General features: G+C 39.5%; 2 protein-coding genes and 3 long non-coding RNA genes across 7 annotated transcripts in view; 3 read left to right on the forward strand and 2 right to left on the reverse strand.

The window, feature by feature from the left end:
* inppl1b (inositol polyphosphate phosphatase-like 1b) overlaps positions 1–11269 on the forward strand; it is a 28700-nt gene extending 17431 nt beyond the window's left edge. For 2 of the 3 annotated variants that reach the window (XM_076875093.1, XM_004545661.6), the window contains 22 exons: positions 491–578; positions 688–765; positions 1080–1217; positions 1368–1482; positions 1617–1717; positions 1796–1898; positions 2008–2204; positions 3530–3647; positions 3803–3899; positions 4006–4144; positions 4293–4392; positions 4559–4647; positions 5297–5378; positions 5679–5768; positions 5859–5972; positions 6054–6142; positions 6233–6320; positions 6557–6709; positions 7089–7170; positions 8485–9271; positions 9347–9477; positions 10490–11269. In XM_076875093.1, the coding sequence (XP_076731208.1) occupies positions 491–578; positions 688–765; positions 1080–1217; positions 1368–1482; positions 1617–1717; positions 1796–1898; positions 2008–2204; positions 3530–3647; positions 3803–3899; positions 4006–4144; positions 4293–4392; positions 4559–4647; positions 5297–5378; positions 5679–5768; positions 5859–5972; positions 6054–6142; positions 6233–6320; positions 6557–6709; positions 7089–7170; positions 8485–9271; positions 9347–9477; positions 10490–10583 (3073 nt within the window). In that variant the 3' untranslated portion in view covers positions 10584–11269. The remainder of the gene's footprint in view (positions 1–490; positions 579–687; positions 766–1079; positions 1218–1367; positions 1483–1616; positions 1718–1795; positions 1899–2007; positions 2205–3529; positions 3648–3802; positions 3900–4005; positions 4145–4292; positions 4393–4558; positions 4648–5296; positions 5379–5678; positions 5769–5858; positions 5973–6053; positions 6143–6232; positions 6321–6556; positions 6710–7088; positions 7171–8484; positions 9272–9346; positions 9478–10489) is intronic. The other variant, XM_004545662.6, reaches the window with a different exon arrangement.
* On the reverse strand, positions 9725–16571 carry LOC143413020 (uncharacterized). Its single transcript, XR_013093574.1, has 2 exons — positions 16454–16571; positions 9725–10579 (listed from the first exon to the last, which is right to left on the reverse strand). It is a non-coding gene; the product is annotated as an uncharacterized LOC143413020 (long non-coding RNA).
* LOC101484656 (P2Y purinoceptor 4) lies at positions 16110–19406 on the forward strand. Its single transcript, XM_004545660.6, has 2 exons — positions 16110–16544; positions 17970–19406. Exon 2 carries the CDS (start codon positions 18021–18023, stop codon positions 19110–19112), a length of 1092 nt encoding a protein of 363 aa, XP_004545717.1. The 5' UTR covers positions 16110–16544; positions 17970–18020; the 3' UTR covers positions 19113–19406.
* On the reverse strand, positions 18895–22009 carry LOC143413019 (uncharacterized). Its single transcript, XR_013093573.1, has 3 exons — positions 21918–22009; positions 19742–19840; positions 18895–18980 (listed from the first exon to the last, which is right to left on the reverse strand). It is a non-coding gene; the product is annotated as an uncharacterized LOC143413019 (long non-coding RNA).
* Positions 21826–24928, forward strand: part of LOC143413018 (uncharacterized) — a 42203-nt gene continuing 39100 nt past the window's right edge. The window contains exons 1-2 of the long non-coding RNA XR_013093572.1: positions 21826–21986; positions 23414–23590. This is a non-coding gene — a long non-coding RNA (uncharacterized LOC143413018). The remainder of the gene's footprint in view (positions 21987–23413; positions 23591–24928) is intronic.

Genomic DNA, 24928 nt, shown 5'->3' on the forward strand with positions numbered 1-24928 from the left:
GCCACACACAAGGTGTCATTGTTTGCTATATGCAGGATATATACTAGTTCACCTGCAATAGACTTTTAATTTTTGATTCACTTCTTTAAAATTTACGTATGTTTGAGACTGATTAGGAAAGCATGATGGTAAAGTCATTAGCACTATTGCCTCACAAGGAGGTTCTGGGTTTGAATCTATCGCAGGTCCACTGAGGTCTTTCTGTGGAGTTCATATCTTCTTCTTGTACCTGTGTGGGTGCTCTTGTGGTAAACCAGCTTTCTCCTGCAGTTCATAGATATTATTATTATTCTAATGTTAAATTGTCTACAGGTGTGATTTTGAGACTGAGTGATGTTACTCTCTGTTAGCCCTGTGATAGACATTCCCAGGGTTTACCTCACCTTTCGGGATAGGCTCCAGCTTCCTCATGACCCTGAATTGGATAAGAAGTTAGGAATAACAGATGAATAATGGGTAAATTAAAATTGTGCATTTATTTATTCAACAGTGAGATTGATCTGACTCTCTCAAGTCTGGAGACCCTGGCCAAAGTCTTTGACCATCCTAGCTGCTCCTTAACACCCCTCAAGGCACAGGTACAATACAAACTATATATTATGTTTTTTTTCTTAACATTATGCATTAAATGTAGTAGACATCCATATAGACAAACTAATTGAGTGCTTTTTTTTTATTGTTAACAAGGGTTCAGAGATGGATATAGAGAACCTGTTGTGTAAGATCTCAGCTTTGGTCAGTCTCCTTTCTTCTTTGGAGAAAAAGGTACGTTTACGATGAAAATAAAACTTCTGCTGTGGAGCTGAAAAAGGTCTAACACTCGAAAACTCATTCATATACTTCTTACATGGGCAATAAAGCTACATAACTTAGAATTAAAAGTCTTTAACAAACTACCAGGCAGCTCTTTTTGTTAGTCTTTATCCTTTCCAAAGTTTACCTTTAGTCATAGCGTTCGGTTAAGTGATGATAAAGTGTTAATAATTATACATAAATTAAAACAACCCCCTTTTTTTCCCCTGATAGACAGCACAAGTTATACATTGCAACAATGCATTTGATATCATTTTCCCATAAAGGTATTAAAAGCTTTACAAGATGCTGTGACTAATCACAACCTGGCAGTGCAGCCCAACCCACCCCCTCCTGAACCATCACCGACCTGTGTAACCCCCGCAAAGAGCAATGCCCGGCAGCTGCCAGTCTACTCCTTTCAGGTAAACTAGAGTGAGAAAAAGCCTCAAGTTTTACTACAATCAAAAATCTATAGTCTGTTCTTCACTTACATGCCATCTTTTAAAGAGATGACTGAAAGCAAGACAAATGAACTCATCTCTGACCTTAAATGTACTGATGTCTTTTTTCAGGTGAAGATGTTGAGGTATGGCAGACAAACTGTTTCTGTGGATGTGGACGCAGGAGTGTTGCTTTTTGACAAGAAGACTGGCTCATTTGGTATAGAAAGAGTCTCACATGACAGAAGTAAGGAAATCTTTGCTTTGTTTCCTAGCTATTTACAGTGGCTAAAACGTATCTCTTCAAAGCAAAAATATTGTTTAATAATTATTATATGTATGTATTACTTTATTATTTTCCGTTTTTTCCCTCTTTATCAGTCCTTCAGATTGTCAAGTTTCAGAGCAGTCCAGCCAAGGTACGCATGATGGTTGACAGCCACCACAGCACACCGCGGGAGATGACGTTTGAGAGTGCACGGGTAAGGCGCGATACTGAAGTTTTTCATTTACTGGAATCTGCTGTTTCTCTCATCATAACTCACTGTCATTTCTTTTAGAAATGCGATGCGTTCTGCCAGCTCCTCCAGCTGATGAAAACCAGGCACTCTCAGCGGAGTGAACCTGATGTGATCTCCGTTTTTGTTGGCACCTGGAATATGGGTAAACATTAAAACACAATGGGAGTCTTTTTTCACAGCCAGACAACATTGTGCTGAGTTATTGTTAGGTGATCTTTTTAACTCTGACTTCTTCTGTTTTAATTGTGCAGGTGGCTCCCCTCCTCCTCGAAGTCTACAGTCGTGGGTGACCTGCTGCGGTCTGGGACACACCCCTGATGACTCAACCGCCTTGCTTCCTCATGACATCTATGCCTTAGGGACTCAGGAAAACCCCCAGGGGGAAAGAGAGTGGACAGATCACATCAAAGCAACCCTTCGCAGCTATACTCACATTGATTTCAAACAAGTAGGTGTCCTTTTCTCAATTTTCTTCTCAGCTGAATTCTGTGATTCCCATGGCTAAATATGGAGTAAATTAATCTAAATCCATCACATGTAAATGTAGAGAGATGGGTTGTTAAATGCATGTTAAATCATCCAGATAAGCAAATCCCAAAAAGCTGATTTTGTTCATCTGTTCATCAGTGACTTCTTCAGTCTAAGAGAAGTCACTTGGATGATCAAAGAAATGTTTCACCCACTGAAAACGTTACATCCAGATGAATTAAATAAGAGGTTGATTGAATTTATACATCAAAGTTTGTTAATTGTCATAGAAATGTAATAATTACTTCAACAATCAGAGGCAAGGTCCACTAATAGGATAAAGTGAGGAGCTTTATTTCACAGTCAGCTCATGAGTTGTTCTGCACAACAGCATTTTAATTGTCTTTTATTTATTGTTTACATACATAACATCACATTATGTTCATGTCCTGCAGCTTTGGATTTATATAATTACATTATTAAAACTAAATTTAAAAAAATGTTTTTAATACCGAATTTCAGTTTTCCAAATGCTCCTTACAGAATTCATTCAGTCCACGTTCATACCTCTAAAAGAATCATCCAGCTATTAAAACATTTATCTTTACACAGCCCAAAATCTCCACATATTTAATTTTATATTATTCTGTTTGACTTTTTTTTTTTTTACAAACGGTGAGTTCATGCGCTATAATACCTTTGATCTGACCAGAAGTATTTCAAAAATGAGGCTTACCTTAAAAAAAAGATCAACATTAGTCCTACAGTTTACTTTACAGGTTAAATGAATATCAATATCAATCTTTTGCCATGTTCTACAATTGGGTCACCTCTGTCATTAAAGTTTAATTTTAAGCTCATGTAAATCAGTGCTTTATTCTTCTTATAGCATATACAATTAAAACAATAACACTTTAGAATTTTAAAGGGCAATAACACTTATGTGAAAGCCCAAATATTAATATATATGCATGACTAAGTGCATGTCTGTGTAGGTTCTCAGTCATCCAGGTCATTTTAGTCTAAGGAGCTTAGAAAGAAAAGCGTCTGGACTTCTTTAAGTTGCTTCTTCGGTTCTGAAGTCCAGAGCTTTTCTTTCTAAGCTCCTTAGATGACGAAGTGCATGGGAACACACATTTTGTCTCATGCAGTAAAAATGTTTAAACGGGAACATTTTTAACAACAACACACTCTAAAAATAAAGCATTTCATTCCAGAGTTTGCCTTTTTGGAAACCGTTAAATAATTGTTTTGACTGGTTGGAAACAAAAATGCAGTATTACAATGTGGGGTATTGTCCTGTAGGTGGCAGTGCAGTCCCTCTGGAATATAAGGCTGGCCGTGTTTGTAAAGCCTGAGCATGAGAGTCGCATCAGCCATGTGAACACAGCCAACGTGAAGACTGGCTTGGGGAACACATTGGGTAGGCTGCTCTGCATGATCTCACCATCACAAGTGCACACAAAGCAAATTCAGTAAATATACAGCAAGACCCCCCAAACTCTGTGCATGATTGTTGATAGGACAAGATGTTTCATTAACCTGTAGATTTAAGGTTGACTGCTTCTATTGTTTCAGGTAACAAGGGAGCTGTTGGGGTCTCCTTCCACTTCAATGGAACGTCCTTTGGGTTCGTCAATTGCCACCTGACGTCTGGAAGCGACAAAGTCCTGAGGTGCATTCTCCAAATGTGTTTAGAAATTTTGTGTGCTCTGGTCGTTTCTTGCTCTTCAAAAAAAACCCTTTTTATTTTGTTGTATCTCTTTTTGTTTAATGTCCAGGAGGAACCAGAACTTTGTGGACATCCTCAGGCTGCTGTCTCTGGGTGACAAACAGCTCTTTGCTTTTGACATAAGCCTGCGGTTCACCCATCTCTTCTGGTGTGGAGACCTCAACTACAGGCTTGACCTGGACGTACAGGTCAGACTGACACTGCTTATTTCCTTGTTCTCCTGTTTCTTAACATACTGAGTGACTTAGCACACTTGAAGATTTTCCTAATAGTACATGTGAAATAACAATTATTTGTGACATCCTATACACTGATGTCACTGCTTACTAACTCCAGGACATCCTGAAGCATGTATCCAAAAGGGAATTTGAGGAGCTAATGTGTGCCGACCAGCTGACCCAAGAGAGACACAAAAGGAAAGCCTTTCTCTATTTCAGTGAGTTTCAGTTTTGCCTTGTTTTATATTGAAAGTCCAGTATTATATCTGCACGCATTGTGAAAAATGCTGAAATGCAATTTCCTAAATAGCAACAGTATGATCTCATTATGTGCCACACTGACTTTTCTTATTCTTCTCACTTTCTTTATTTATCATGGTTAAGAGGAAGAGAAGATAGCATTTCCACCCACCTATCGGTATGAACGTGGCTCTAGAGATTGCTACCTATGGCAAAAGTACAAGACCTCAGGGGTGAGCTTGCTTTCTTTTTTCTTTCTTTCTGAAAAACAAGGAAATGTATAAAAAAAACAATGCACAACAGATTACACATCCCGAAAATAAAAACAATATTTACACCTGAATAGTTCACAAAAATTGGGGTAACTTTTAAAGTGGCATGTTGCAAGAAGTCTCATTGTCTGTGGTTGCCGGTGGTTGTTACTTCATTCTGGAACTGGATTAGCACATGTGCCTCACATGAAGCTGACTTTTTGTTTCACTGTGTATTTTTTTTTTTTTTTGAGAATGAAAAGATGTAGTAAAAGTGTGTGCAAACAATAATCACCAATCTTTTCAGGGCTGGATCCAAATCACCCCAAAAATCAAATTTAAATCATTCAAGTAAATATACAGTAAATATACAGTCATTAAGACGAGTTATTTGTTACTTTTTTGTAACTTAATCCTCTTTAAAGGGTCGGAAGTGCTTCGGTGATTGACACTAGCTGACCCACTCTCTAAAAATAGGAGGCTAAGCGTTAAACTCATTTCTAGAACATGAATGTTTGGCATAACAGAAATCCTTCAGAGCACACGCTATGAATACGTATTTGAATTTCATTTTTACGCAGACCAATACAATGCACTGTTGATTATTTTATGGCTAAATGCATTCCTGTAGGTGCGAGTCAATGTACCATCATGGTGTGACAGGATTCTGTTCAAGTCCTACCCAGAGACGCACATCACCTGCACTGCATACGGTAAGCCGTGCAGACTGATGCGGTAATGACCAGTCACCTATCGCCCAATAAAATGATCTTACTCGGTTGTGGGCCATTATGAAAGCAACGGTCATTTCCTCTCTTTAAGCCACACTTCTATTTTGACAAACTCAAGCAAACTGTTGAAACAAAACAGATACTGGATATTATTTTGACACACTCCTTCAAATATGATTAACAGCTCATGTGCTTTACCACAAAGTCATGTTGCTGTAGCAACAGCACACAGAGATATTTAGTGCGGCTTTTTAAATTGTGTAATATATTATCTCTTACTAGGTTGCACAGATGACATCTTCACAAGTGATCATTCACCTGTTTTTGCCACATATCAAGTGGGAGTGACATCACAGTCCACCTCCAAAACAGGTGCTGTCATGGTTGTTGTCCCTTTGGACATAAGCACTTTGACAGAATGTCTTCGTGAAATTAACAGTACAGTATTTTCAATTCAAACAGATTCAAATTCCAGCACGGAGAGGGCCTGGATTATTCTCGAAGGTATTGAGGCGATTGTGAAGACGGCGAGCAAGGCAAAGTTCTTCATTGAATTTCATTCTTTGTGCCTTGAAGGTATGGTTTCATATCAGTAAGTGAATTTTTTGTGAAGCATTATGCACCAGAGTCGTTTATCTTTAGTATTTCTCTTTGCAGAGACGCGACGTTCAAGTGAGAATGACTCACAGAGCTGTGACGTTCCTGGGTTTCTCAAACTCGCCTGGTCCTTCAAACAACTACCAAAGGTCAGGCATTCATACAGAGAAGTGGCTAAAATATAACTCATCTATTTATTATTTTTTTAACTTGTGTTTCACTTCTGTGTCCTATTATAGCTCCTTCCAATTATGTCTGAGATGGATCATCTTCAAGATCAACACATGCTGCTGTCTGTGAAGTCATGTGATGGGTTTGAATCATACGGTTGGTCGCTGAGCAAGTTTGTCCCTTCATGACTGTAGCATTGCTAACCAGTGCCTTCAAAGACCCAACTATGTTAAAACACAATGCAATAGTGTTTTTTATTAAATTTACTATATTCTTATCCATACTAATACTTCCTTTATTTGGCTTTGCAAACATCTCGTGTCAAATCTCATACATAAACAAAGTTTTACTTGATCTAACGAGCATTTTTATAAAAAATATCTTTGCCATAGGTGAATGCTGTGTGGCTTTGCGCTCCGTCACCGGTGCATCTGACCAGTTTGAGACTTTTCTGAGTCACCGAGGTGAGGAAATGGGCTCCATACGCGGACGTGTCAGAGTTCATGTGCCCAAGGACAAGCAAGCAACGCGGGAGAAGATCTATGGTGGGTCACATGAAACTGGTCTTCTTTTAACCTCTGCCTTGCTTGCACTATCACTTCCCACTAAACCTTCATCTCCATCCTCTGTCACTTTCTTTGACTCCTGTGAGTTTCACATTGCTTCCTCTATTTGGTTCCTCAATGATCCCTGGCTTGGCTTTACACTTGCTGGTATCTATCGGCTGCTTCCTCTTTTGGCTCCCGATTGACTGACCAGATGCATCCTGAGACAGGACAGATGGGTATTATGCCATCAGGTCAGGCACAACACACACAACAACAACAGCCTTTGGCCTAATCACCCCAAACAGACTTAGTTTTGTAAGTCCATTTTGTATACTAGAAAATGAGATTTTCATTTCCTGTGATTTGACTTTTCCAGAGTGCTTCAGTATTGAGAAAGATCATAAAGGCTCTGGTAGGGGACACATGTCTCCTGCAGTGACACGGATCCCTGTAACCAGGTGAGGACAGCGTCATTTGTCAAGAAAAGGGGCTCGGTGACATTTTCTGGGACAGACGTTGTACAAATGATTAGTGGATGTGAGCACATTTTGTCTATATTTTTCCATACTATCATGCTTACATTTAGATTCACATTCCACTGTATACACTTATTTTAGAGAATTGTATGAGAGAAATTTGTTTCCCATCTAACTGGCATAGATGCTGAAATGTACTACTTTAATTACTTTAATCTGAATGTCTGAAAACTTACGTTTCCCAATCTCTGGCATCTGATGGCACAAATTTCCCAAGACTAGAATACATTTTTGGCATTTTAAAGTGCAGCATCATTGAGAAACTTTGCTGGTTAGTTAAATACATGCAGATGGGCTTTTCTTGTTGAAGGCATTGTGATATGGAAGCCATATATCTTTAGTTGCCTCTGTCAGAAACTATTAGAAACTGCTGTGCAGGGCTTTGGCTGGGATTACACTTGCTTTCAGACATAGATGCCATCTAACATCACGACCAAATTGTTAATCTCGTGCTTTTTCCAAGTTTGAAGTCTGCTTGGATGAATTATGTGTAGTTTGTGGTGTAGAGTAAGGTGTGTGTAAGTAAGCTTTTACGGGCACTACAAATGCTGGTGCTTTAGTTACTGCGGCCCTTTACATGTGATCCACCGGAATATGACTCAATGATGATATCTTGTGCCTATGCTACATTCTGTGAAAAATGCACTAGTCCTTAATGTAGACTCCAGGTGGAAAATATAAAACTAATGACTATGTGAATGTAGTGTCTGCAGCTGTCTGCGTACATGCCTGTAAGTGAGCACAATCCTGGCTTAAACACAGAGCCAACATTGTTGGAGATGTGGAAACTATAAAAACAATTGTGGGTAATTACTGTAATTAATATGAATTAAAAATATAAAATGCTTTATTCTTTGTCAGTTTGGTTAGATTTGTTTACACATTAAGCATGAAAAGATAGTGACGCGTTGGTTTATTAAACCAGTACCTCTTCTTTGATGTTTGCATGGCATCCTTATATGATTCAGTTGCTTTCACAAAGTATACAGTAATACCTCATCTGAACTTCTTGAATCTTGCTCCAGCCAACCTTTTATCGATGTTATAATAATAAAAACAAAGCTTATTTTAACTGAAAGGAGCTAACTCATTCTGGGAACTAATTGAAATGAAACTGAAACAAAACTCTAAGAAATATTAGAAAGTTGTGTGGCTAATGAGTGAGAATTGAGGATGACAGTAACTTTTGTATGTGGTTGAGTTTGCTTAATTCAGGGCTTTTTTAATTCATTGCAGGTCCTCAGCTGCTCCCGCCAAACTAAATCCAAGCAGCTACACCAATCCCGCTTACTACATCTTTGAAGGCGTGTCCGTGCCACATAGGGTGGAAGATGCGCTTCCCCATCGAAGGGATCCTCAGGTGATCTGGTCTGGTAATGAGGCTTTGCAGCTCCCAAAAGTCTCAGGGAGGCATAGCTTTGACAGCAGACCTGGCCGCAGATCAGACTTTACAGAAATTGAAATTCCAGCCATGCTGTCCCAGTATTTGACAACCGGTGACCTTCATGCATCCCAATCCCACTCTTCTTATCAACTCTTTCCAGCCAAAACCCCATCTCCCATTCCTCCACCATCACGTAAAGCCATTTCACATTGCCAAGAACAGACTTCACCACCCACAGGCAAATATCAAAGTAAAAATATTGTTCAGGACTCCCTACAGCCTGAAGTCAGTGTAAAGAACTTGTATATGAATCACTCAGCAATCATGAGGGAAAAGGTGAGAAGGGATCAACATCAGCTTCTTCCAGAAAGGACCAACCCTATCAAAGCAGCTAAGACACCATCAGCTCTCCCCTACACTCGCACACACTGTCAGGCCACTGCTTCCTGGATAGTGGATCATCAGCCCCCTGGACCTACAGGAGACAACTCACTCACTGCTTTGCAAATTGCCAAGTCCCTCAGCGAAGTCGACTTTTTCCCCATAGAGCAGAGAGGCCCATCTATACCCTACCAGAGGACAAATTATAGAAATGGCCCTTCCATGCATGGAGATAGAGGATGCAGCTGGGAGAAAGAGGTAGGCGTAATCTTGTTTTCAAAGACAAAGCTATAAGTTCTGAGTTTTGTTAACCAAATAAATAATTCAATATAGTTTATCTCATTGCAGGTGTCGACCCTGCAAGGCGCACCAGAGACTGTGCAGGAACTTCTTAGTACTCTGGGCCTTCAAAAATACACCCTGGGACTTAGCCTCAATGGTTGGGATGATCTGGATTATTTCAGGTAACATTAATTTAGATATTTATGTAAGATCATTATGAGTATAACACCAGTGTATCTGTCCTGGAGTGACTCCATGGATAACTTTATTCTCTGTTTTTGCTTTTTTCTATTTATTTTTTGTCTCTTAATCTCTTAATTCCTGTGGCCAATGACTACAATCACGCAGACCTAAACATTTGAGAATGCCACACACAAATTCACCATCTGCTCGTTCTTCACAGACACAGTTTGAAAAAGGACAACAACACACAAACATACTGTTAGTTTATCCTCATAGCTGTCCAGTTTCCAGAACAGTACTTTAAATGCTTGATTGCCTGTATGTGGTACATTTAGGGGAAATGTGTAAATTCAAAACAAAACACTTTCAATTTTTCCAAACACGCTTTGATAAACAATTATAAACATAGGAAGAAGTAGAAAAAAGCTCATGTGAGTGAAAGGTCATTTCAACACACTTTTCTGGGAGGCAACAATGAGCAGTGAAGAGGAACTAAGGGGATCTTTTCTGAAACATTGTAGTTGCTTCTTGGAAACATATAGGCCACTTTAATGTAAACTCATATGTCATATCTCAACACTGGTACCACTGAATCGTGTTTTTCCCCCACTACTTTCGATCTTGCTTGTCTTTTTTCTTCACAATGAAACTTGGTTTCTGTGAAATCTGCACATGCGAAATGCATAATACAAACATTATGACATTCTTACTTAATTTTTATGAACATGTGATTTCTTGTTTGCGTCACAGTTGTTTCTTCTTTCAGTTGCACTGTAGGAATCTTATCCCAGAAGGAGATTTTGTAACTAAATAAAACTTTTGTATGAGACTTTTTTGATATTATCTATGACTCAACAGCTTTGCGGTAACTTCAGATAGAGTGCAAACTAACAGTGGATGCACATTAGAACCTGATCTTTTCATTACTGGTTAAAAAGAAGGAAAAACTGTGAGCAAGTATGACGATGTGTGTCCGATGCTGGAATATTAAATGTATCTTTAACTCTACAGTGGCATCACTGAGGAGGATCTGTGCGCTGCAGGAGTAATGAACGCTTCACACCGACGCAGGATTCTCGAGAATCTGCCCAGGACCTGGAACTGAAATAGAGAAACGGGCAACATTAATGGTACAAAATATCATAATTCACTCAGTTACAACTGGAAGAACTGTTAGAAGTAAAAGTAAGACAGGCTGCCAGCTGGACATTACTACAGCCCTGTCAACTTTTCATTTATCACATCAGTACTGTAACAATAGATTGTGTGTGTCAACACAGCAAAGAGAACACAGGAAGCATGCGTTGCACAATCTGCTTGATTCTTCCATCCATGTTGCCAGAGCGTGATGTTATCCATGGAAGTCCTTGGTAGGCATTTCTCATTACTGACGCGTATACAAATATTGCTTTGTGGTATTAAGGTCTCATTGATTTTACTGTCAGTGAATTCTAAATGACTATAATATTATAGTCTTTCAATTGCCAGTGTTCATAAAAAGTTATTGTTTTATTTTCCACTTCCATCCCTTCTGCTGTCTGTTTCCATTACACTGCTATTAATGAGCCTGGGCCTGAGCTTTTAAAAGCATCTCTATTAAACCCACGAAGCATAAAATCTATCTGTATCTACTGGAAGTTCATTTGGAAAGCTGATACAAAAAAGGCCTGCCATATGTCATTTTGTTTACTGTCCTATACTGTTATTATCCTGCCGCTTAATCTGTAATATGCCCACTGTGCATGGTTCATGCAGTTTTTATAAAGTGGATAAAGCAACTCTTGACTATCACCAAGCAATTGCATGTCATTTCATGCCGTCAGACAGTTGCTTCCATTGCCGTCCATTGCACAGATCATGGTGTGTTATCTTACTTGAATGCTGTCTGATATAGCCTACTTAATGGCCTAGTACTGAAGTGCACAGGGGTTATTGCAGTCAAAATCATCTACTACAAGTATAGAATATGTAAAATCAGATATACAACCAAATTTCCTTTACAATGACCTTATATTAATGTGTGCAGTGGAAGATTTATTCTTTAGTGATGCCATGATAATGGACTTTGATAAAGTCTAAGCCAAACAGATGATTCCGTCTTATATCCTGAGGGACATTGTACAAATTGTACGAATGCCTTTTTTTTTCTTTTGGTTTTTTGTTTGTTAAGCTACTTAACACTCACCTGTGAAATATTCAAGCAAAGGCACTTAATTCAAGGAAGTAACCACTGTTGCGCCTAAACAGAATATTTTAGCAAAGAAACAATTTGAAATTGTTACTAGCAGCCTGCCTCAAAAACACATAATTTGTTCTGATTTCAGATAACACAGTTTCATTACCAAGGTGATTCACAAAAAGCTGTTAGCTGAAAACTTTGCATTTCGCAACATAGTGTTCAGTGTGTACTTGAGAAAACTGACAGATGGACCATATCTGAAAGTCATATCCTTAGGAAACAGAAAAAAAAAACAAGAAAAGGCCTGACAGAGGACCTAAGATATGCATCTGGACCTTCTTGTGGATCTGTCTAATGTTTGCCAAAACCTAAACAGAAATGGTCTCAGTGGAAGGATGTCTGTCAGGAAGCCATTCCTAAGAAAGGGAAACAGCGAGAAAAGGCTGGCATATGCCAAATTATACAAGAACTGAACCAAAAATATGTGGCAGCAGATTTTGCAGAATGATAAATCCAAATGTGAAAATTTTCTGTCAAATCATTGTCAGTATAGGGGTCAGGAGAGAGGAACAGCACATATGACCAGATTTGTTATCTTGACACAGAACGGAACAACGTCCTTCAAGAAGCCTGGAGAACTATTCCTGAAGACTACTTAAGAGAAATAACAAGAAAGCTTGTCTAAGAGTTCAAGCTGTTTTGAAGAATAAAGGTGGTCATACCAAATATCGCCTTTCAAGCTTGTTAGAATCCTACAAACTCAGATGTTGTCTTACACATCGTATTGCCATGAAAGGTTGCACATGTTTCACTATGGTAAATAGCTGCAGCTATTTTCAATTTTCCCAGCAAATGATCAAGAAATGATCTTTAGCACAGCACTTCACATCAGATACGTCCGTACAGACTGAAATTATGCCCAAAACATATGAGAGTTGCTTTTGCCAGCTCACCTATAATGACACATTATGAGGTAAAATGATACATTACAGCAGAAAGAGGTGAGACAACTGTGAAGCTGACTCAGAAGCAACAAATAATCCCCGGCGTGTGAATGTTTTTCAGGTTTTAACAGTTGCATTCATTTGAGGTAGTTACTTATTCCAGTACGGCCAAACACATGTACTGACAGCAGGCATGTGTCAGTCACCACTAAGTCAGTGACCTACTAATTGTAGTGATGTCATCACCAGAGGAGTGCTGGTAAGTTCAAAGTATGAAACAGCTGGCTTTAGCTGTAAAACAAGTTTTTTTTTAAAGTCACATGCTTTGCTGTATATGGATGATTTAAGCTGACATACAAAAAACTGCCACTTAGCAGACAGCAGCATAACAGAGTAAAGAAAGAAAAAGAAACCCACGTTACATTTATAAGATATCTAAACTACTCTCATGACTATGCAGTAAAAATGAGGCTGCCACCAATTAACGTAGTTTAGCACAAAGGTGTGTGCGTGTTTGTTGTCTGCCAGCCTCATGAAGTGTTAACAAGACTTCAGCCAAGAAATAACCTAACATAAACCACTAGTGTTATAATGTCAGAGAGTTCTTCGCTTTAGTACTACGTGGAATAAACAAACAAAGCTTCGTCACTGATCTTTAAATCTTCTGGGTTTTGTTATCTTTGAATACAGGAAGTCTAGTTGCTTTGTCCTGTCTGGTCTTTATGCTGAAATATTTTTTTTTTTTGCAGTACACGTATGAAAATATGATCGCTTTTCTCATCTGGTTGTTAGTAAGAAAATGACTGTGTTTTTCAAGAATTTTCTTGCAGTCTGATGCGTTAACATCTCACGTGTCCATTGACACTTAACTGACCGATAAGGAGCTTGCTCTGTTAGTGGCCCACTCACATTCCAGACATTTAAATCACCCAAACTCTTCTGTACACAGAAACTCTGCACTGCTACCAACAAGATGACCTTCCCGCATGGAGACACATTAACCAGGAAGCTGACCCGCGCACACACGCACAATCAAACATGATTACTGTGTCTTTGACATATTAACCTTTGGGTGAAGAACAACAGTTTCTATTTGAGAGGGTTCTGCTTTCATGTAAATTAATTCTCATTTCCCCTAAAAGATCTTTAACTGGCTTAAAAAAAAATTCAGTTTGATGCTCTTTTGTCAAAGTATAACTGACTCCTCTTTAAAATCAGACAACTGTACTATGCAAGGAGATCGTCTCTCTGCATATCACCTGAGTCAAGGAGCATGCTCTGTCTGGACTATCTGGGAACAGATCATAAAATGGCGATTAATATAATAGCAAAATATCTTTGCTATTATCTCTGTTATTGCAATACAGTATCTTATCTTGTGATATTCAGTGTGTGGATCATCCAAACTTTGGTTTAGGAACTTTGCCTCATTTCATCTTACTTTATTGCCTGTCTCCAACAGCATTATTGGACAACTTACCTGCTTTTATTTCTTTATGATCCAGCTATCATTACACGCCCTAACAATCTTGTTTGGCCCAGAATGCAGTGGAGAGGAATAACTTAATCCCTAACAACTCAAGGAAGATACACCGCTATAAAGTCGTGACTCCTCTGACAGATGGGCTGTTCAAATATTATCTCCTATAACATTTCAGTATTGACTGCTATAAAGTTTTGACATGGGAATGAGTCTCATCTCAGACATACAATGCCAGCAGTGGAAGAATTACTGAGCTGTTTTACTAAAGATCAAGTGGCAGTATGACAGTGGAGAAATACTACATTACAAAGTTAACTCCTACAAGCGTCTGTTTTCAAAATTAGAAGTAAAATGTACAAAAAAAATAAAATGTAAAGAACTACAGTGTTAAAGGGCAAGGCTATTCTGTGTTGTGGAAGGTATCTAAGCATTAGCCTAGTACTTTTGCGAGATCCCATGTTGCTTTTGCGAGAAATGTTTTTAATTTAAGTCTGCTGGCTTCCTGGTCAGTACTGAGACCGATGGAAGACACACCTGTGGGAGAGGATTTTTATTTTGCGCTTGGCCTAAACTAAGAAAACATGAAATCCTTGCTGGGCAGCAGATACAGTTTTTTAAATAAAAGTCAAAGACATCTGAATAGAGTTCCTAGTGAAAGGGGACAAAGTAATCCCAAGGCCTACTCTGACCTGGCTGAATTCATTAACAACTAGCAGCAGTACCTGCACAGGCATTATTTGGCATGCAGACTGGAGCAGTCAGGGATCAAACCACCAACCTTCTGATTAGTAAACAACCTGCACTACTGCCTGAGGTATAGTACCCACATGTGCACATACTTGTGGAAACACGTGGAGTTGTGGAACAATTCAAACAAGCTTGAAAGTTGACCACCTTTATTCTTTAACACAGCCTGAATGATTTTAGGCAAACTTTCTTTTCTTTCTTTCTTTTTCTTTAAGTAGGCTTCAGGAATAGTTCTCCAGGCTTCTTGGTGGACTTTCAAAGGTCTCCTTTGCATGTTGGCTGCCTTTTGTTCTGCTCTCTGTCAAGATGATCCCACACTGCTTCAGTAATGTCAAAGTTCAGGTTCTGTTGAGGGAAGTTGATTACTTATAATTCTCCATTGTGTATTTATATATCCAGCTTTTACAGCAATGGCAGTATATTTTGGATAATTTCCATACTGACAAACGAAGCTATTGCCAATCAGAAACTTTCCAGATGACATTAAAAGGTGGATCAAACTCTGATTATACTTTTCTGTGTTCATATTTCCATAAATTTTGACAAGACTTCCAACACCCCAGGCCAAAATGCAGCCCTAAACCACGAAAGAGGACCCACAGTGTTTTACAAATGACTGTAGACACTCACTGTCATGCTTCTCTCCTGATCTTTAATTTGAACTGACAATAATTTGAACCAAAAATGTTCATTTTCGTCATTCATCATTTAGATCTGTTGTCACTGAATTTCACTCCAGTTCTTGTGTAGTTTGGCATATTTCAGCTTTTCTCTCTGTTTCCCTTCCTTAAGAGCGGCTTCTTGACAGACGTCATTCAATTGAGACCATTTCTGATTAAACTTCAGTGACTAAAGGGCCAGACAAATCTCTCAGGTCTTGCAAAATAGTGCAAAAATACTATGCATCAAACTGGGTTATCTTTTTGGTAGACTCGAATAAAACAAGGGGGAACAAATAGAACAGTTGACTGTTGACTGCTAGTAACGAAGCAGATAAAGATAAGATTAAAAACTGGTTCCTTGTTAAGCTGTGTTATGTTTAGACACAAAACACATTTCCTGAGTAAGGAGCTTAACAAACAAAACGACATTCTTCTGAAAACCGTCAAGTACAAGCACTGAAAATGAGTGAAAAAGCAGCCAATGTCCAAAGAAAAACGTGAAAAGACTGGACAAATTTTGCACAAGACTAAAACTCCGCCTCATAAATAAATAAATAAAGGGTTGGTTCAAAACTTTTGCACAGCACTGCATTTCTTCGTAAGTCGGAGCGACGGGAAACTATCTTTTGATCACTGTATCCATACATGCATGGGCATGTTTGTCCCCGAATTAAACTCTAGTAGCAGTTCCACGTGTTTCTTTAATTCGATAGCTGCAAAAACAGGAATCTCGAGTGGCAGCTTGCCCACTCAGCACTTCCCACTTCAACCACACTCTGCCATCTATCATTCCGCGCGAACTGTGTTGGAGTTAAAATGTCGAGAAGTGTATTCGTCGCTGCGCATTAATGACCGCTTAACGCGCGTGGGTTGGATCACAGAGGCAGTGGACAGTGTGACGGAATGAGAGAAGCAGAGTTTTTTTCATACATCTGGATCACGGCTGAGAGTGAAACTTACAATTAAGCGAACTAACTCTCCGTAGCTCCACAGTGCAACAACGGGATCGCGATCCGCAACAACAACACGGCTGTGAGGATCCTGTTGGGCGGTGAGTAGCAGTGAAGTTACCATGTCGTGCTTCTAGAGAAAGGTGCGGAGCCGGATATGCGGAGCTTTAGTAAAATCACATCTAAGATTCTTATTCAGGTTAAGGAGATTTAAATGATCAACCAACAGCAATGGGAAGAAACCGATGGAAGTTCTGTTTAGATACACTTTATTAAACCCTCCTTACATCTAACTTTGCACTTCTTTCCCGATAGATTTCCCAGTGAAATACGGTCTACCCCGTTTATATAGTTACCACGCTTATCACCTTTAACCTTAAGGTGATACATAAATCGATAATAAAAATATAGTTTTATAATATAATGTTTATTGTTTCCAAACACTAGCCTTTAAGTAGTTAACTAGTTGAATTTTACTTTCTGAAGGGATATTGCTGTGCATAGTGACCATTTAAGCCCCCCCCAGTGTTTTTAGACTATGATTTTTAAGTTAAATGAAGGACTGAAATGCTTCTGACATGATTCCAGTAGAAAAAAAATGTGACTCCTCCACAGACTAACTGTACTACCACAACTGTTATTTTCATTGCTGATTAATCTCAGATTATTTTCTATCTTATAATGCATCTTTGGTGGTTCTACAATGTCTCTGTCACCCACCTGCACAAGTTTGTGCAAGTGGAGCTGCCATGCAAGGTGCTGGCCTGGCAACAGAACAGAGTTGGGGTTCTGTTTCTTGCCTCAGAAGGACAAAATTAGACTGGAGATTGAACCACCAAACCTACAATTAGTGGACAAACTGCTGTACCACCTAAGCACCATCCCCACCAGTAGCTTATTCTAAAAACAAAATTTTATACAGGGCAAATTCTTTACATTTAAACTGAAGACGGTGACATATTTATATGTGCTGCTGTGATATTTTTAAATCTTAAAAATGTGTTTCCTACCATGATTTTGTCAATCTACTTCCAGTATCGGTATGATGGAAAGTTAGCTAAAGATACGGAAAAGTTTGGAAACGTTAGTTGTGATCCCAGAGATATATGTACTCTTTAACATTGAACTTTGTTGATTTTGATTTTATTGTGGTTTTCTACTTCTAATCACTACTCACTGATGTTTTGCAGTGAATCTTGTACCTAAACAAGATTTACTACATCAGAAGCTTTGATGATTTGAGTTAAACGTTTAAAAAAACATAATTTGTTACCATAGAAATTTTTGGAATCCATCATAGATAAAAGAAACTGTATATATAAGATAAACCCATACAGAGCCAATAAAAAAGTCTTCCTGTTTAAAACAACGGTGCCATAAATTACCTCACTCTGTCATTTCAGTTGCTAAAACAGCTTGGTCCCTTGAGGGATAAATATGCAGCTACCAACCGAAAAAAAAGGTGAACTTTACAGTTACACGATTTAAAAATCGTCATATCTCAGTGTTTCTTTTTTTCCTCGCAGGTTTTGTCATCTGATAGCTTTAACAGCTGATCGCACAGGTCATTCATAGTTATGGAGAGGGTCACCAGCAGCTCAGGAGGACACAACCGGTCTGTGCTGATCTCGATCTTCAACTCGAGCTGTCAGTTTGATGAAGAGTTCAAATACATTCTGCTGCCAGTGTCCTACAGTCTGGTGTTTGTGTTCGGCTTTGTGCTTAATGCTGCAGCTTTATGGTTGTTTGTGAAGATGCGTCCTTGGAACGCCAGTACAGTGTTCATGTTCCACCTCGCCCTGTCAGACTTCCTCTATGTACTCTCCCTGCCCACCCTCATATACTACTATGCCAACCGGAGTCACTGGCCATTCGGTGTGGTTGCCTGCAAACTTGCACGCTTCCTCTTCTATGCCAACCTTTACTGCAGCATTCTCTTCCTCACCTGCATCAGCGTGCATCGCTATCTCGGCATCTGCCACCCTATTAAGATGATGAGCCTGGTGAAGCGTCGCCATGCACACCTGGTCTGCGGCATAGTGTGGAGTGTGGTGACCGTGTGCTTGGTGCCCAATATCATGTTTGTCACCACCTCCAGGAGGGGCAATGACACCCTGTGCCATGACACAACAAGCCAGGAGGCCTTCGAGGAGTATGTGGACTACAGCTCTGTTGTGATGGTGCTGCTGTTTGGCATCCCGTTCGTCGTCATTATGGTGTGTTACTGCCTGATGGCTCGGGCCCTGTGCCAGCCCAGACAGGGAATATCTTCAAGCCAGCAGAGCGCTGCTTCACGTCAGAAATCCATCAAGCTCATCATCGTGGTGCTTGTGGTGTTTGCTGTCAGCTTCGTCCCATTTCACATCACACGGACCCTCTACTATACGGCCCGTGTGCTGGATCTTAACTGTAAATTCCTCAACATAGTAAACTTTACTTACAAGATCACCAGGCCGCTGGCCAGCATCAACAGTTGCATTGATCCCATATTGTATTTCCTGGCTGGGGATCACTACCGCTCCAAAATGATGAATGTTCTGATGAGAAAAAGACAGACAGTGAGCAGCCAAATATCTGAGCAGGCACCAGCACGGCGGAATAATAACGACAGTATTGGCCTGGCTTATAAAAACTCAGCTCTTAAAGCCAGTGAGGATGTTGAGACGTAGTGCCAATTGCGAGCTACTGGTAAATATTTCTGCACCTGGCTGAACTGTCATTTCCGATCTGAGGCTTGAAGAGAAAAGAACCAGTGTACTGTGACTCTAACTCAGCTGGATAAGCTTTGTGTCTTTCAAGATTTCTGCAGAACAAAACAAAGAAATGTTTGGGGTTCCTCTCATTTTCTTCAGAATGCTATTTGTTATATAAAAATCATGTATTTTTTAATGAGTCTGTATATAACCCAGAGGCGTTATTATTCATTGCTAAACATGTAAATAAACAGTGGTTACACTCCTGTATACAGTTATTTATGAGAAAATTGTGCCTAGGCAGAAGAAAGGGAGACACTTGAGTTAAAGCCTTTAATACAGGTGCCTTAAAGTAAAACGATGAGACGATTGAGTCAGTCTGTCATCTTTGGTGTAGATAATAAGGTTTGATTGAACACTCGCTGATGAAAATATAACAGAAACGTCTGACTGTTGTCTTAAAACATAAGACAGTTGTGATGTAATCCTTCCTGTTTTATCAACAGTATTTGTGTGTTACCCAGAAACTGCAGCTGCAAATATAGCGCAGCCCCAGATCCCAGCTGCTTTTGTCCTTCAACTTTCACAGCTGTCTTTTTCTTTACCATGGAGGAAAGCGGAGAGACGACTCCAGGCTGTTTCTGCATTCAAAACCACCCACACCTCTGCAGTGGGAGAAGGGATTTTCCTTTTTCCCCTTTTACCTTCGGGATTGACAAATGGAATTCAAGGATAAGTTGGCTGCTTTAACTCTGAAAGGTTTGCAAGAGCTGAAATCAGCATAGGAAAGTTTTACTTAATCACACAGAGCCCTCCACCCTTGTTTTTTTTTTAAATTGCTGATGTATGAAGGTATGCAAGTGGAGAAGTGTTTAGAGTGCACCATCCCAAATGATGCTCTCACAATCTAAAATACGAGGACTACTTCTAAGTCTTGTGGCTACACAATGACATGTTACCACAAAAGACAGAAGTGTCATATCAGTTGTCACAGCCTGATTATGTGGTGAACAACTGGTCAGGGAAAGATTTTACATCTAATCAACATCACCTCATGTTTAGCAAAATTGAAAGTAACACCTTACGAGACCTAAATAAGGTGTCAACGCAGGCAGCGTTTGGGAAGTGAAAGCAGAATATGTGACTCAAATGTTAACAAAACCTGTTTTTCACTGTAATCTACCATCACGTGTCCAGATATGAGGGATAAACAAAAACATATAGCTGGTGAAGCAGTTTTGTGCAAACCAGATGCCTATATCAGATTCCTGTATTTAAGAGTAAACCCTTATCAGCCTATTTGGGAAGTCTTTATACTGAATTTCCCTAAAGTTGCACCCCCCCCCCAAACAAACAAAAAAACCTACATGTGTGCCTACAAACTGTCTTGGTGAGAAAGATACCCTGTCATATTAGCTGGATGTGAAAGATGTAACATTTAATATCATGTTTTTGGAGGTTATAACAAAGAGTATTCAGGGGATTTTTAAACGCATGGGATTTCCATATTTATCCACACCAAAAGTTATAACTGACCCACAGGTATCTTTTAATTACTATAACCTGTACACATTCTACATCACAAAGATCTCCATCTTCTTTATCATACTGATCCAGCACTCGGCGTGTAATAAACATTTAATTCTCATCTTCCTAAAGGTTCAAACGCTTTTGTAGGACGACGTGTCAACTTTGTGCACATTTCAATAGTTGGCCTTGCACTGAACGGCAGATTTCGTTCATTTGGTCGCTTGAAGTAAGCTTACTGGCGCCTCCTCGTGGTCTGATTTAGTCAGGAGGCAGTACTTAAAAGTTCAGGATACAGTGTTGTGTTTGCAGTGAATACACTCGATTTTTTAAAAATGCATTAGAAAATTCTAAAAATTATAAAATGACGTTTAAGTGTAGAAAGAAATATTTTTGTGCCACGATCATGACGACGCTGTCTTTAAGATAAAAAGAGAAGGAAGCCAGAAGAAACGCGGGAGGATGGACAGGGCATCCAAACGGTACCATTTCTGAAAAACACCATGTGTGATTGTTAAGCATTTCACACATCTGCGTAAAATTAAACCCGACCCTCAAGGACCAACCCGAAAGGTAGCATGAGCACCCTGCCATCCACTCCAGAGGTAAAAAAAAACAAACAACAGCAACAACAACACATTCAATTTACATGAATACGTGCAGTAAATATGTTGCAGTTAAGCAAGTCATGAACTTCATGACTTCCGAGTGGGCTCTGTGTGCAGTTTTCCACTTCTGAAAGAGGTGCCAGTGTAGACTAAGGTTTCTGAATCAAAAGTAAATCTACTAAGAACATACAAAATCTGGGATATCGTAATATTAGCCTACACAAAAAGATTTTTGAAAATTAATATTAATTAATAAATTAATATTTTAAGTAATTAAAAAAAAAATCAGTATCTATCTATCTATCTATCTATCTATCTATCTATCAGACGTTTGTGTTTTTCTTTTTTTTAAATTACTGCTTTATGTGCATTTTTTCCTAAATGAGGGATGTTTAATTGAACAAGCTCAAAACTGATATTGATTGATTCATTTCTACGCTCCCGCTAACAGGATATGTTGCCACCTTGACCTACCAGAGAAACCTAGGTAGAGCAATTGATCATGTGCGCATGCTCCGATTAGACGTCGCTTTAAAAATCTGAAGAAACTAACCCTTCCTTGGAAAAGCTGTCCTCGCAGCTCTCATTTTAAAATAATATCAGGCTTTTTAAATGTTGCTAACAGCGGCAACTCGGACTAACTCACTTGTCAGGTGCTTTGGTTCGGCCTCTCGAAGTTTAAAAGACAAAAACAAATGACGAATATAAATTAAAGGTAAGTTTACTGTTTTGGAGAAATGTTCAGACGTCATACGTTATCAAGGCCCCACCCCACGCCTTCAAGCCCGAATCGCGAGTGTTTCCGCCCATTTTGGAAATTATTTCGCTGGAAAACACACGTGGAGCGATAAATGAGCAGGTCTGTCATTGAAAAAGCAGATAAACAAACGAAAACAGAAGTGACGCGTTCATGAAGCTAACATTTACCGATAATTATAGACCGCTAATATTTGATTAGAAACTTAAGCAACTGCCACATCCGTTTTAGCAAAGCACCAAGATCAAAGCGTACAAAGAATTAATTTACAAATAACGACAAAGTAAAACCGAGTATTTTACTAACATCTGTGTTTTCAAATTGCTTAAAAAATCAGACTAAATGAGACTTTGAACATTAAAAACTTGACGTCTTCGTTTTCATATTAAAAATATGCAAAATATCTGTGCGTTTAGTCCCTTAGATAAAACAGTCTCCAACTTAAAGTGGGTGATCTGAATACATTTGGGATATTCTCCATTCCAGCTGTTTAATTGATGTCATTATTTGTTGGCTTTCTTTCGATCTGTGTGCTCGTCTCTGTTCTCCAAGTTTGCTTGAATGAGTTTCAGGCCTTTCTTCCCCTTGATCGACCATCATGCAGACACCTCCAGTGAATAAAACACTCAATGTCCCCTGGCAGTGAAGATGTCTGTGCTCAAGGACATTGTGGATAGCGAGTGCATTCACTGATCGGATTCAAGACATTTAGAGAAGAGAAACGCGGAGCTTTTTTTTTTTTTTAAATTCTTGTAGAAATGTAGAAAAATATCCTGCAGCCGAGCACCTAGTTAGGTGAATCTTTTAGCAGTCATTATTAATAAGTTTGTCCTATAGTATTAACCATAAAATACTCAAGAGGAGCTTTCCATCACCTCAAAGCTACTGCAGCATCAAGCTGATCAACACAAAGGGATCTGGGGTTTTGCATTGCATGGTTGATTCATTCTAACATTTAAATTAGCTACAAAACTAAAAGTAGTGCAACTGCTTTTAATGGACCTGATACCTCTTTCTAAAGGTTAAAACCTCACTTTAAGAGTTGTTTAGGATCTGAGAGGACTGATAGTTTTCCTAGGTGGAAATCTAATGGTTATCTCACAGCTTTGCAATCCAGTATCTAACCGCCTAACAAAGTAAAAGTGGAAAAAATATAGTCAGAAATCATTCCAGTTTAAAAGAAATACAACACAAAAGCAAGTATAGAAAATCTTTTAATTAAGAGGATGTATTCGCTTTAGCAAGATTAAAAAAAGTACATTGTGCAATGATTGAGTGAGATATACCTACGCCTCTGCCTAAAGTGATGCATTTGTTGAGGTTTGAACATTTTTTTCTGTGTTTTTTTTCTTTTTTTTTTCCCCTCTTGTTTGGCAAATTATAAGGCAGAGACGAGGGATTTCAAGGACGCGTGGACTTCAATTTAATCGGAGAGGCTGCGAGTGGAGTGGAAGAGTGACACACAGAGGAGAGAAGTTCATTATTCTGCTGAAAAGGAAACCAATGGCTTTCATGGTCGCCATGGTAACCGGCCTTTCTTTTGCCGCCAGACCTACGATAAGGTACTTCACAGCATTAAGCACAATTATTGCAAGGTAAAAGGGGAAATATTGCTTTCCAATGCTAATAGATGTTAGATATTGATTGGCATGGAGATTCATACAGAAGAGCGCCCCAGCTGTTTCACCTGCGTGACTCTGTGCAACTTTTGATGAAACGCAGGATGGGCCTTTGTGACTGTGTGGGCTTCTACTCCTCTTGCATCTTCACTTGAGCTGAACACAAGGAGAAAACACTTTAGTTGTGGAAAGTAAAGAGAAGGAAGAAGCTGTAAAATCTTGAGATCCTACAAGAAAAATTGCAAAAGCCGTATAAAATAAAACATTGTTTTCTTTTTGTAGGCAAAATTCTGAATGGCTCATAACGTAAACACAAAACACCCTCTGTTTCTCATCATTTGCATGTCATTCTGTTGTCAGGAGACCCTGCTCCATTTCTTACACAATAACCGACTGGCCTTGGTAGCAGTGAGGTCAGCACCAAGCATCCGTCCAGGCCATGGGGGGTAGATTTTCAGAAGCAACCCGCTTAGTTGGTGAGAGGGTGGAGGATTAGCAGAGAGGAAAGCACGGGGAGCTGGCGTGTGTGTATGTTCGTGTGTGTGCAGGGAGGAATAGGGTAGCGGGGGGCAAATTGTTTTAACCCCTATTACAGCAACTGCATGGCGCTTCTCTTATCTAGGCCGCTGCAGCCACTCATTAATATTCTGTACATATGGCAGTGCTTTCTGTATCATTGTCTATTAATGGGAGGGATAATCGCTCATTCAATTATCAGGCAGTCAGCAAAAGACCAACCCTGCCTGCACACCCCTGGTTCACACAGTGGCACAGCCCAAAACAGAGGTGTGCCAGTGAGAAGGTGAGAGCGATAGCAGGGATTACAACATATTAGCTACTTTAATAAATCAGCCAGCAGGAATAATGCGAAGCAAATAGGGATCCGCTGGCGAACAAGGAGGATGCCTGAACTTTGGAGCAACAAAGCAGGAGAGGGTTGTATCTTAACCCTTTTTCCTGTTCAACTTTAAAGCCACACGTGGCTCTCTCACTCATCGGTGTCACAGCCATGATCCATGTGATAGTTTCTGAGCGCATTTCATGCTTTTAGACAGAGAAAAACGACTCTCTTGTGGCAGTAACCTGTGGATGGAAAATCCTTTGATAGCTGGGTGATAGAGTCTGGCAGCTCTGCTGAATAAAGCCTGACCTTGATGTCTGCAGGCCAAAGATTTGTGAAGTGATCAAATTTACCGTTCGTCCCTGTTGATCTGTGCTTTGTGGCCCCAGGACCTTGCTCTGACTGTCTCCGTGCTGCCGAGGCCACGGCCCGGATATGAG

This window comes from Maylandia zebra, linkage group LG2 (assembly GCF_041146795.1).
Source record: "Maylandia zebra isolate NMK-2024a linkage group LG2, Mzebra_GT3a, whole genome shotgun sequence".
Classification (NCBI taxonomy): Eukaryota; Metazoa; Chordata; class Actinopteri; order Cichliformes; family Cichlidae; genus Maylandia; species Maylandia zebra.